General features: G+C 31.8%; 1 protein-coding gene across 6 annotated transcripts; it reads right to left on the bottom strand.

The window, feature by feature from the left end:
- Positions 1–254: 254 nt before the first annotated feature.
- Positions 255–2,970, bottom strand: LOC106300951 (ultraviolet-B receptor UVR8-like). 6 transcript variants are annotated; one of them, XM_013737232.1, is made up of 7 exons: positions 2,822–2,970; positions 2,535–2,649; positions 2,131–2,418; positions 1,716–2,065; positions 1,233–1,634; positions 801–1,164; positions 255–723 (listed from the first exon to the last, which is right to left on the bottom strand). In XM_013737232.1, the coding sequence occupies exons 3-7, from the start codon at positions 2,374–2,376 to the stop codon at positions 475–477; spliced, it is 1,611 nt and encodes a 536-aa protein (XP_013592686.1). In that variant the 5' UTR covers positions 2,377–2,418; positions 2,535–2,649; positions 2,822–2,970; the 3' UTR covers positions 255–474. The 6 variants fall into 6 exon arrangements, with proteins under 6 accessions (XP_013592686.1, XP_013592687.1, XP_013592683.1 ...); XM_013737233.1 differs by having other exon boundaries at positions 2,131–2,382; XM_013737229.1 differs by having other exon boundaries at positions 2,535–2,970.
- Positions 2,971–12,949: the final 9,979 nt, after the last annotated feature.

The raw sequence follows: 12,949 nt of genomic DNA, 5'->3' as shown, positions 1-12,949 counted from the left end.
TATACAATCAGAAACATAAAATAAGAACTATGTGTCTTCATTTGTATCTTAAAAAAAACATTTGAAACATGTCTATATGTTCTGACTATTGGTATATAGATTTCTTGCCGTTAAAACTCACAAATGTTTCTAGATACAAATATCAAACTCTAGCTCCACCCCTCCCCTATAGTTGACAGGTCCTCCTTGCTCTCCAGAACTAGTCATCAACGGCAATTTACAAAAAAAAAAAAAAAACGAAACACGCCAAAAAGTAAAATTGCAACGCAGAATATCTAAAGAAACATTTATTTGTTTCCTTGATTCGTCGGTTAAACTAACAAAAGTAACATAAACCATCTAACAATTCTTACATGTCATCATTGCCTTCATGTTACTAAATTACTATGTACAACCACTTCATTAAAACATTAGTAGGAGAGATCAATGGTGATGCAAACCTAAACTAAGAAGATGGGGGTTTCTTTCACATCTTTAAGAAAGATCAATACCGACAACTTTAGCCGGTTCAGCTCTTTCCGTCAAGTTATCACCAAGCTCCACCCCAAGCTGTCCTCTATCCCCAGTCCCAAACGCATAGACCTTCCCTGACTCTGTCATCGCAAACGTATGACCACCCCACGATATCGAGTTTGTCAAACTCACATGAACCACACGCTCTTTTATCTCCTTCAACGACGAAACCAGGTTTGGTGTCAGAGTATTGTCATCCTCATCCCCCTGCTGAAAAAGCCCCAAATGAAAATAAAGACACCATTGTCTCAAACACCGAAAACAAGAAAACACACATAGAGACTCACCTGACCAAGATTGGCGAACTCTCCACTGCCAAACGAGTAAACCTGACCATCATCAGACACAACAAAGGTTGTGTAATCTCCCGTGGCGACGTGGACTGCTTTAACATCTTTTAGTCCCTCTACCACCTTAGGAACCAACTCTGACTCTCCAGTTCCGTGACCCAAGCAGCCAAACCGTCCCCAACCCCACGTGCAGACTCTCCCATCTCTCCCCACCGCAGCAGCATGCCATGTCCCTGCTGAGATCATAACCGGTTCCATCTTCAAAACACTAAACTCCTCTATCAACCGAGGCTGTTTCTCACTGGTTTGAGTACCATGCCCAAGCTTCCCACCCAAGCCACATCCAACAGAGTACACCGACCTACGCACAAGCAAACAAAAAGTAAGAACACATGCTAACCGGGTTAAGAACATTAGAGTGGGACTCACATGCCGGTAGGTTGACATGCTAGAGCAAGGAGATAGCAAAACCCAGCAGCTATTTGCACGACAGGGATGTTCTCCAAGGCGCCCAACAAAGGATGAGGCAACACGCAGTTACGGTCACTTCCATGACCGAGTCTCTCATCTTTTCCCCATGATAATGTATAGACTCTCCCTTCTCTAGACAAAACCGCTGTGAAGTGATATCCTATAGCAGCTTGAACAACAAAGATCTCCGTCAGGGACTTGACTCGCTGAGGAGTTGTGATGAGCTTAGTGTCTTGGTCTTCTAATCCAGGCTGGCTAAAACAATCTTTCCCAAAGGCATAAACTTCACCAGCATCGCTTATTAGCATTGTTCTGTCAGCGCCAATAGCTGCCTGAATGATCCGGATCCCGGAGAGTGATCTGCAAACAAACACAATGCACACTTCAACATTAACTAGTGCTAAAAAAACTGAATAAATCAGAGAAGTGAGTGAGTATAACCTGATTGGTCTAGGCTGCCAAGTGTCTTCAATGGTTCCTTGTCCGAGTTGTCCTGAAGTGTTAGATCCGAAAGAGTAAACAACGCCCTTTGATGTCACTGCAATGCTGTGACCAGGACCAGCGAGTGCTTGCGATTTCTCACGTCTGCAACCTAATTCACCGGCTAGCAAGAACCTCAGAACCAGCTTCCAGGAGCCTCCGCATTTTCTTTTGATTTCTTGGCGGTCTTCCTCGCCCATGCGTTCGAATACCGACTTCTTTTGGCAAATGTCGAGAGCTGCGACCTCTGAGATGGAGAGTTGAAGGTCCGGAGAGAAGTTTGCTGGCTTCCTAAAGAAGGAACACGTCGCCTGAGAAAAAGAACAAAATCAGAGACCAAACAAGAAAGAGCATCATCATCATCACGATGACTTGCCTCGAGTTTGGCAAGGTCACGAGGACACAAGTCACAAGTTGTGAGGAGGTGAAGGACAATGGAAGGGCAAGAAGCCAAGAAGAACTCTCCAGGAGCAGAGTTGTTGCCAAGGCAGTGTCGTTTCAGAGATAGAAAGGAAGGCAATAATGGCAACTCCATAGCCGCGAGGGGATTCTCGGGGATGATGCTACAGAGTTGTAGCGTAGTAGAAGGGCTAACAATACTATTTGATGTTGTAGTATCCATTGGGCACTGCTCTCAACCAAATGATTTATATAATAAAACTCACTGAAAACCAGCAGAAAAACCATATGATTAAACTAAGTGCATTGTTCAGTCCTGTGATCTATATTAGTTAGTTAATTCATTGGTAAAGATAGAATCTTTGGTAAGAAAAAAGCTACCTTTGATTGATGCTAAGTAGTGAGAGAAATGATGTTGATGTTTAAGGCAAATAAGATCACACAAAAAGAGAGATGATCAAAGATCGAAACTTTCGGAGATCAATGGATTCACAAACTGATTAAAACAAAACCCAGATCAGAATGGTTAGAGGCATATTTAACCGATCAGTCGAGAAAATAAATAAAAACATAATCATAAGATTTTCTCAGTTCCTGGAGATGGTGATCGTCGATCATCATCAGCATCTAAGAAAGGTTAGAGCATAAGAGGGGATCCATAAAATTACCAGACTTTGGGACTCAGAAGAGGGGACTTCAATCTCCGTCAATTTCTATATTACTACAAAGATTGTTCATTTCGTTTTTCAGGAAAGCTTATTACACACAAATCCCCCCCTCTTCTAAACGTTTTCCACAAACAAAAGCGATTAGGTGTCTGTCAGCCTCCACAGATGACAAAATATTCATAAGTCCACTTGTCTACAAAAGCCCAAGTCCATTGTTCTTTTTTTTTGCCACATTCTCCTTTGGTGATGAGAGAGAATTTTCTTTCTTTCTTTCAGTGTGTCATCACTACGCTAGACGAACCTTTTAACGATCAAGGCGGCTGCATATTATTTACATAAATAATGTTATTACTAGATTTACATAAAACCGCGGATTATTTTTCAGTTCATTAAAATATATGATATGAATTAGTAGTATTTTAGTCTGGTTATACATTATTATGTTACAAAATTGAATTATATCAAAAAATAAAAAAATTTATTTATTTAGTTAGTTAATGTAATTATATTTTTAATCGTTTGATTATTTAAAAAAAAAAAAAAATTACCTGGTTTGATCAGACTCAGCGCGTCTACTATTTTAAAATAAATTATTTTAAATTAGGTGAGAACAATATTTTTATATCAAGTTTGGACCCGAACCGGTAAACACTATGATTTGCACATAAGCTGGTTTAGATTTAATGAAAACTCGTTAATTTAAAGCATGCAAACTTCGAAAAAATTCGCAATCGAGTGTGACCCGACATTTGGTTGACCTGGTAGAAAAAAAATCTTCAATAATATTTTAAGAGATGAATGAAACTTCTAATATATTTTTAAATTTATGATTTTTTATTTACTAAAGTGTTTAAAATTTATATTTAATTAGATGTTTTATATGAAATATTTGGTTTGATATAAATGTAGGATATTTTCATTTCTAGTAAGATTATATATAAATTATATAAAAGTCAGTTAAGATTATATATACATTGTATATACATTATTTAAAGTTCATCATCAATTTTTATTAATAATAATTGGGTTTACATTGATATGAGTTTGTAGCTGGTAAAATAGGTTAGCACTTATCAATAATGCATTCTTTTAGAATATTACTGAATCTATATGTAAAAAAGAATGACTACATATTCATGTAAGTTTGTATAAAAGGAATATTTCAGATGTTGTAAATCGTGCTCAAACACTTGTCTACAAACTTATATAAATATATATATATATATATATATATATGTTATGATAAAGGTTGTCTTAGAAACCTATGTTTCATACAACAACATAGAATTCAATAATGACATTTCTATTATTATGTAATACTATATTAGAATGCAATATTGTTTTGTGAAATTTTCATATTCAAAGAATACGATAAAAAATTTTACGAAAAGTTAATTTGATAAAATAAAAAAGATCCATTACTTAATTCATAAAGTCTATTTTTATATTCATAAATATCATTTTATATTCAGTTTCCTAAAAAATGAGAAGTAAGAAATGATTTCATTGAAAATATTGTATAGTTAAACAATGAGAAGGGTACGACCAAAAATAATAAATAGGTAATGAATATCTGCAACAACTTTCTTTAAGTAGATTTTTTCATAATGATTCTCTTTTAATAGTATAGATATTTGCAGGGTTTTTTAAAAGTTTTTAAAATTATATTGAATAATTTTTTTATTATAGATGTTTTTTATAAAAAATAATTTAACGTAAATATATATAATTTTGTTTTAACAAATAATTTTCTAAAGTGTTTTTTTATCAAAATTTGATTTTGTAAATATTTAGAATTATATAATGTTAGATGACATGGTATAATATGTTGTATGATATATGCTTTCATTTTAATAATTGATATATAATATTATATATCCATCTTTGAGCATAATATATGATGTATATAACGTTATTGAATAACAACAACAACATTGGATGCTAAGAAGAAAAATTATTAGAGAAGTGTATCATACAAAATGAGAAATAATAATAGGATTTATGTAAAATATTTAAATTATTTATACTTATTTTAGTTAATGGTAGGATAAAAAAAATAAAGACTTATATATAGATGCAACAACATTTTTTATAATATATTTTTAAAAAGATTTTCTTTTAATATATAAATTTTCAAAATCGCATCTATAATATATTCTTATCAAAAATATCCTAACAATATAGAATATAGAATATATTGTTAAGCTGTATGCAAAATAACTTCCTTTGAAATCTAGTCAAAATTATTAGAAGTGTTAGTCAAGGAGAAGGTACGATGTATAAGCTTTGTAGATAAACATTTCAGAAAGGTCAACATATTCATTTGAAAAAACACATTTTAATCAACAAAAAAATGATAGAGTGAAAGCTTTTGGTCAAAAACTAAATGATAGTGTGAAATATTTCAAAATTGGTGGCACCAATGAACAATATAGTTTTGGTATTTAAATTTATCAGTCACGTTTTGGTTATGGATTCATGAGACACGTTTTGGTAATATGATATTTTAGTATAATGGAGTTATGTATAAATTTTTAGTGTATCATAGTAAGTTGAGTAATAAATAAAAACATTGATTATTTTATAAGGTGAAATAAAATAATATAAGGTGAGATAAAATAATAATAATTAAATCTAATGAAATGGTTCAATAATTTTTTATAGGTAGATTTTTTAAAACTCTTTTTTTTTTTATAGTATAGATACATGCGAGTACAGTTGAACGAATTCAATAGCTCTAAACACTTGTGATTATTGATCAATAGTTTCACGGACAATGATTATATGGTTTCGTTATACACGATGATCAGTTTTATCTGCACCACTTCTATTATATAAATCTTTCTACAATACCCAATTATGACAAAATGATTCTATTTTACTATAGAACCTGCGATTAATTCAGCATCCATAATCGAAACTTTGATTTAATAGAAATTTACTACACATAACACCGCTACCCAAAAAAAAAAAAGTTATACGCAAAAAGAAAATTTGGTAAAAATGAACAAATCTTTGCACTGTGTAATAGAAATTACGATGATTTCATTTCCAAAGAAACAAAAATGCACTGTATAGTAGAAATTACGATAAATTGATTTCCAAGTTAGAACAAATATTTGCACTATGTCGTTGGAAATGATCCTTAGGAAAATTGTAATAACGACCGAAGATCATTTAACTTTTATGTGGTTTAGGTGAAAAGAAAAATGAAAAACGATGTCTAAATGAATCAAAAAGTATTTTCAAATGTATGTATGGTGGCGTTTGCTAGAGAGTACATAGGTAGGGGCATGGCCGACACTGAGTACACTCTAGTTGATGGTGCCGTGCTACTTCCACGTTCATTTCCACCAAACTGGCTAAGATACTTCTTGATGTTTCCAAGGCTAGAGAGACATGGTGTGGAGGTGAAAGTTGGAGACACGGTAGGGATAAGATAACATTACTTTAAGTTCTTACGTTATGGGATTTGGTATCTTAGCTAGGCTGTTGTTTTCCTGAGACTTTTAATTTAATTAGGTAGACTAATCACTATGTGCTGAAATCCAGTTTGAGTCTTCAATACTTCTTCCCTTCCACCTTGATAAATTTTCTGTCTTTCTTCTTCTTTGGTAAGCAAGCATATGAATTTTGATATATGAAAATGACCGAGTTTAATAATATATCAAATAGTAAAAAAGCTGATCCAAAGCATAGCAAGCAAAATGATGGAAGGCTTCTAACTATTGACATTCAGAAGGATTTTTAGTATCTGATATTTTCATACAATTTTAAGAGGTGATAATTTTTAGTATTCATTGTGCATTACAAAATTACAATTATTCGAACTTTTCCGATCATCTCAGAACATAACAAATCGACTGGAATCAACCCAATATTTTGTCCACACTAAGACTAGCCTCAAATAAACCAAGTAGAACAATTTGCATTTACAGTCAACCAACAAATGATAAACTAACAAAGATATGTCGACCAAAAAAAGTTAATATACTTTTGCTAGTTTTTAAAATTTCACAATTTTGAAAATGTTGAACAGTAATCTACTTATCTTTACAAAAGAACAATACCATCTATCTATCTATCTATAATAATAAAGCAGAGTTTTCTCTCACCTTAGCCCTCCACATCAGCAGGAACCTATGGGCAAAAAAGGACACGTGTCTTCTCTTTTCCGTTCAACAACATATCTTTGTTTTTATTTGGGCTCTTAATACTTGTTCTTTTGGTGGGCTATTCCTGTAAATATCCATGTATGGCCTATCTAATTGTTTTCCCCAAAAACGACCACATATGTCTCAACTCTTCCTCCGCCACTCTTCGTCTCCTAGATACTCCGACTACCGCCCTGAAACATATTAGATCTCCTTTAATCTCAACATTAACTTCGAACCCACTTTCTCTCAATTAAACATTGTCATTATCAAATGTAACCCCTTGAAGCTCTTGAGTATAAATGTGTTTCTTCTCTGCGATGAAACCCAGTAAGTCTTTTAAAACCTATAAAACTCATTACTATTCATTATTCTTCTTATTTTTGGTATTCTAAAGGTGTGTGCAACATGGAGAAAGTGGAGAAAACTTTAATGAGTGAGTTTTATCTCTTTAAAGCTTGCAACATGGGGGATGGGTTGTCTATCATGAGTTTGGTGGCTCTTTTGGCCTAACTTTCTCTACCTTTTCTGAAGAGGCAAGACTACTTTGGCCATATGAAGGGGCAAAAGGTGTTCTATAATGGAAGAAAGTGGAGATTAACTTTTATGAGTGTGTTTTATGCTTTATGCTTTCACATGATGGATGTGTTGTCATCCTCCTTTACTTAGGCTATAAAAGAGACTGCAAGGGGAAGGAGGAAGACACACAATACACAGAGTACAATACAACAAAGAGTAGAGAGTGAAAGTTTTATAGTTTCATATTTTGTATTTTGAGAGTTTGAGAGAAAACATTTGTTCTTGAGCTGTTCTTCATTGTTCATCATCTATTCTTGAGTTTTAATTTGGTTTTGCTTGTTTAATCCTTGTTTATCTTTATTCTCTGTTGTATTTACTTGAATATGCTTCAATCTATTATGAGATTAAGTGTTTTCATGGAGATTAGTGAGTAGTTTCCTTAAGAATTCATGGGTTAGGGAGATTAGAGTAACTTAGTGAAGATCTATGGTGTTATTGTATTAGATCCTTGTATGAACTTGCTTGTTGAGTATTTTTAATGCTTGTTTAGTCTTGATCACTCTAAACCTGATTTCTAAACACTTCTCATCAGACATGATTAGATGAAGTGTTTGAATCAACTCAACTAAGCTCTAGTGAGATTAGCCAAGGACACTTGATGTTAAAATTGCTAGATAGTTATTGAACTTGAACTTAAAGATTGCTTGATTGAATTAAGCCAAAGACATTTGATGTTTAATGATTTCTAAGCAAATGGACATTTACCTAGACATAGGACTTGTCTAGAATTGTGTTTAGACTTAAGAGATTACTTTGATTGAAAGTTGCCACCTTTAGATTGAACCTTGATCACCTTATATCAATTATCCTTACCATGGATCCATCCTTAGTATTTGATTGAATTCTTGCACTTATTTCTTGATTGGATTTGAGATCACCTTGTTTATATTTCTAGGATATTAGTTTGTTACAAATCATCTATCTTCTTGTTTGCTTAGATTAGGAAGGTTTGTGTATTCTTGGTGTTATAAGTCTCTAGTTCTCTGTGGATTCGATCCTAAAATGCTACAATGACATACCATTCGATTGTGGTATTGTTGGCACATTAGGTTAATTGGTGTGTGCTTAAACGCTTAATCAGCAATAATGTCAAGTCATCAAGATCACCCACAATTCCTACTAACTCTTTTTCAATGGAAGTATCACTCTACCTTCTCGACTTCATTCCACTCACATGTATATATACACCTCCTCAAAGTGTTAGATGTATCGTTTATCTCTTCTGTTTTGCAGAGCTTCTTGGTTTTGTTCAAAAGTTATCTTCCAATCATGGCAACTTCTCAGATCCAGAATTGAAGGCCGGCCGCTGCAAACAGAGTCTTCAGACAAGACTATTTTGTTATTGGGAAGGGTGGAATTACAAGAAAGGGAAAGGGAGTGAACGGATTGGTGTTGATATGGTTCTTATTGATCACAACCAGCACCCTCCTCTACCTAATTTTGAATTAAACGTAAGTAACAATACTAATATTTAGTGTTAGCAAGACTTTAAAGTTGTTAATTGTTGTGGATGCTTGAACTTTCTCAGGGTGCTAGAGCAATCAAGAAAAAGCCACCTGCTTTGAACACTATTCGCCTGAACAATGGAGGCTGCACAGCTAATGTGAATGCTACAAGCCATGCACTCCCCGTGTACATCTCAATTTAGGACCCTGATTGGAACAGTGACATTGGAGAGGAGGAGTTAGTTGAAGAGGAAGGCTGAAGCGCTAAGAAGACCCGCAAAGACTAAGTGATCTATATCGGGAGTGAGTGTGAGCTGGTTTAGTGTCATAGCTATTTTGCATTTCAGACTTTGTTTTTATGTTTTCTACATCGTGAGTAACTACATTTCCAACATATTCTGAACCTACAGTAGGTTCTTTGTTTTTTTTTGCAAGATTATCTGCATATTTGACTTTTTGTTGATCCATTTATATTAGTGAACACATATCTGAAACAATTATTTACATCATCATCTCGATTAAATCACATGATTAGTTTGCTTGGAAGATTATCTGCATATTTGACTTTGTTCAAGATACTACAAGAATCGTGAAAACAAAACTTTGAAACTTTTACAGCCTCCTTTGAACAAAAAAAAAGACAACCTCGACTTGCATTATCTAAGAAGAACAAACTAAGATTGCAACTACGAGAAAATGCTTTTCCAAATGTTCATCAGCCTCTATTTTTTGTGGATTCATCTTTCCGATAATAATAGGTTTATGCACATTCACCTAACCACTTACGATTCAGATTACCTCCACTCTTACTTAAAAAATCTAATACTTTGTCAACAAGTCAGAGAGATAATGGATCGGACTTTCACTCGAAAAGTTAACATTTCTAACTGTGACAAAACAAAAGATTCAAGGAAAACAGTTGTAGCCCAAACTTCAATACAACCTGACCAAAACTAGGCCTAACCGAAACAAGACAGCTAAAACCACATCGATTAACTTATATCACAATCAGTAAGTTGTCTAAAACCACATCGATTAACTTATATCACAATCAGTAAGTTGTCTAAAACCACATCGATTAACTTATATCACAATCAGTAAGTTGTCTAAAACCACATCGATTAACTTATATCACAATCAGTAAGTTGTCTAAAACCACATCGATTAACTTATATCACAATCAGTAAGTTGTCTAAAACCACATCGATTAACTTATATCACAATCAGTAAGTTGTCTAAAACCACATCGATTAACTTATATCACAATCAGTAAGTTGTCTAAAACCACATCGATTAACTTATATCACAATCAGTAAGTTGTCTAAAACCACATCGATTAACTTATGTCACAATCAGTATAACATAAAACACAACAATAAAATAAACAAATAACTACGGGAAACAATCCGCGACAACTAATAATAAGCAGAAATACACGATGTTTTATAACTGGTTTGTGACAATCTATAACTTGAGCTGTGACAACTAATAATTTAGATAAAATACATAATATAATAAGCAGAAAAATCAATAAAACCCAAAATAAGAGAAATTCATTATAATATTGCTTTACATGTTTTATAAAATCCAGACCAATAAAAATAAAAATTGAATCACACGAAAAAGTTATTTGGTCAGCAAAACCAAATTAAAGAAATTAATAAGATAAAATATGGATAACCGTATTTAAAGATTAATATATATTCAAATATACAATATAAAATAATAAACTGTAAAAATAAAACATAACTCAAAGCATATAAATTTTAAGAATAAAAATATGAAATTCATAAGAACAAAAAGTAAGAAATGACCCGTCAAACCATTGACCATCTATATCCACTTACTTTTCTAAAGATTTTATGACAAAATGTTTATCAGATGAAAACTTAAAAATTCTTCATGTAAAAAGCATTCAAGAATATTATGATAAAAACAACGCTGACAGCAGCTTCCATCATCTACAAACATCAGTAGACGGTTGTACCTAGGTGCAGTTTATGTATACAGTCTAACAATGCTTTGCAAAGGTGAAAAATATAAGAGAAACCTACATTGATAAAATTGGTTGGACGCAAGACTATAAGCTTGGCGATCAATGATAGAGTCAATTGCATTAAGAAAATATTGCATGGAATATTAGTTAAAAAACTTAAGTGTTACTTTATCATTTTACAAGCAACAAAGGTTACAATATTTGTCATCCAAACAACATCAACAAGAGATACAAAAACTGTTATTTCTATAAGCAATGATGAAATTCATCTACTTCAATTGATAAGTGGTGAGTCAATTTTTATTGCTTAACATTTGAACATTAGATCCCAATTACTTTTATGTACTTCAACAATAACAATTATTTGTAGATTTATGTTGGCCACAAATATAAAAATATTATTACTCTTTTACGATTACTTTTTGTCTAACTTTCTTTTCTCAAACATATATACTACATAAAATAAACGTTTATACAATACATTAAAAACTTAATAGTTTAACAGAGAAGCAAACAAATATCTATCAAAGAAAATTTATACACTCCAAAAGAAAATTTCTACCATACTATTATGATTTAATTCCAAAGGCACCAATAACAAACACATCACATACTTTTCAAGAAAAACAAAAAAATAACATATGTGAATAGCCCAACGACAAACAATCCGCGCGTAGCAAACACATACATGTTTTTCCATTTTAGGACATTAACTTAATCGCTAGGTGTTTGCCCGCACATGCGGGCTTAATCGTTTTACAAATATTTATTAGTTTATTTTTATTAATTCAAAAATCAGCATGATAACTTATTATTTATGTTTTTAAAAAAAGTAAATTAAACATTAAATTATATATATATGAAAAAAAAATTAATTAAAATATATATGTTTATTATTGTGCAGAAATTTTAAAAGAAAACATTCACATATTAGAAATATTTTAGAAAATATCTTTATACAAATTTAGTTGATTAATATTTATTTATAAAAATTTTATATGTTATTTTTCTAACTTTTATAATTGAATTTTTTTTTTAAGATAACAACAAAATATCTAAGAATTTTCTTATTTAAAAATTCTAATATTATTAATAAAAATTTGTTTTAATTATATATAAAACTCATTAAGGATAACATTCCCCTTGACTTTAACCACTTAATTTATTATAATTTTTTTATATATTTCTTTTAAATTTTATTATTGAAAAATATGTTTTAAGATAAAAACACAATATATAAGAATTATCTTATTCTTTTTAAAAAATTATTATTATTAATAAAATTTCATTTTTGATTATATAATTAATTATATATAAAATTCATTAAGGGTAGTATAGATATTAACCGCTCTAACTCTCAATGTGAGAGCTCCCTTGCTAAAATTTACTTCGCAAATAATAGTATAGACTATATTTAATTTGGCGTAACTATCAGCTATTAATTATACTTTTATTGAATCGATCAATGAAAAACACTTACACTCTTGTCACTAACCACTATCAAATGAATCAAAAATTAATTTTAAACTCACTAAAGAATAAAACGTATGAACCCGGCGCATACCCCGGAATACAACTAGTTGTTTATAAATCTGTGTTTATTGCAAAACCCAAACATCTGTGAACATTTAATTATTTCACAGTTTTAATTAATTTTTTTATCTCTTGAAATAATGACAAAAAAATATGGAGAGTACTAAAAATAAAGAATAAAAGACTTATAATTCATTTAGTTTTGCAACAAAATAGTTAAAATATTACAATGTGAATTAAAAATTTAAACCAAGACAAACAGGAGGTAAGTGATAAGAAAAAAGAAGAGTGGGACATATAAATAAATATGTGGCTCAAATCTCAGCAAAATCTCCAACTCTCTCCTCATTGGTTAAGACAACCCAGAAGCCTTTCACTTCCACTCATCCTCCTTCACTCCTTCTCATATACACAAAAAATC

Source organism: Brassica oleracea, chromosome C6, assembly GCF_000695525.1.
Source record: "Brassica oleracea var. oleracea cultivar TO1000 chromosome C6, BOL, whole genome shotgun sequence".
NCBI lineage: Eukaryota > Viridiplantae > Streptophyta > Magnoliopsida > Brassicales > Brassicaceae > Brassica > Brassica oleracea.
This window is presented reverse-complemented; position numbering and strand designations above follow the sequence as displayed.

Bases quoted from the DNA above. Each gene is read 5' to 3' on its own strand.
- LOC106300951 (XM_013737231.1), bottom strand. From the start codon at position 2,376: ATGGATACTACAACATCAAATAGTATTGTTAGCCCTTCTACTACGCTA. The intron at 2,066-2,130 runs GCAAGTCATCGT...TCTTTTTCTCAG, and splicing joins GTGACCTTGCCAAACTCGAG to GCGACGTGTTCCTTCTTTAG. The intron at 724-800 runs GTGAGTCTCTAT...GGGCTTTTTCAG, and splicing joins AGTTCGCCAATCTTGGTCAG to CAGGGGGATGAGGATGACAA.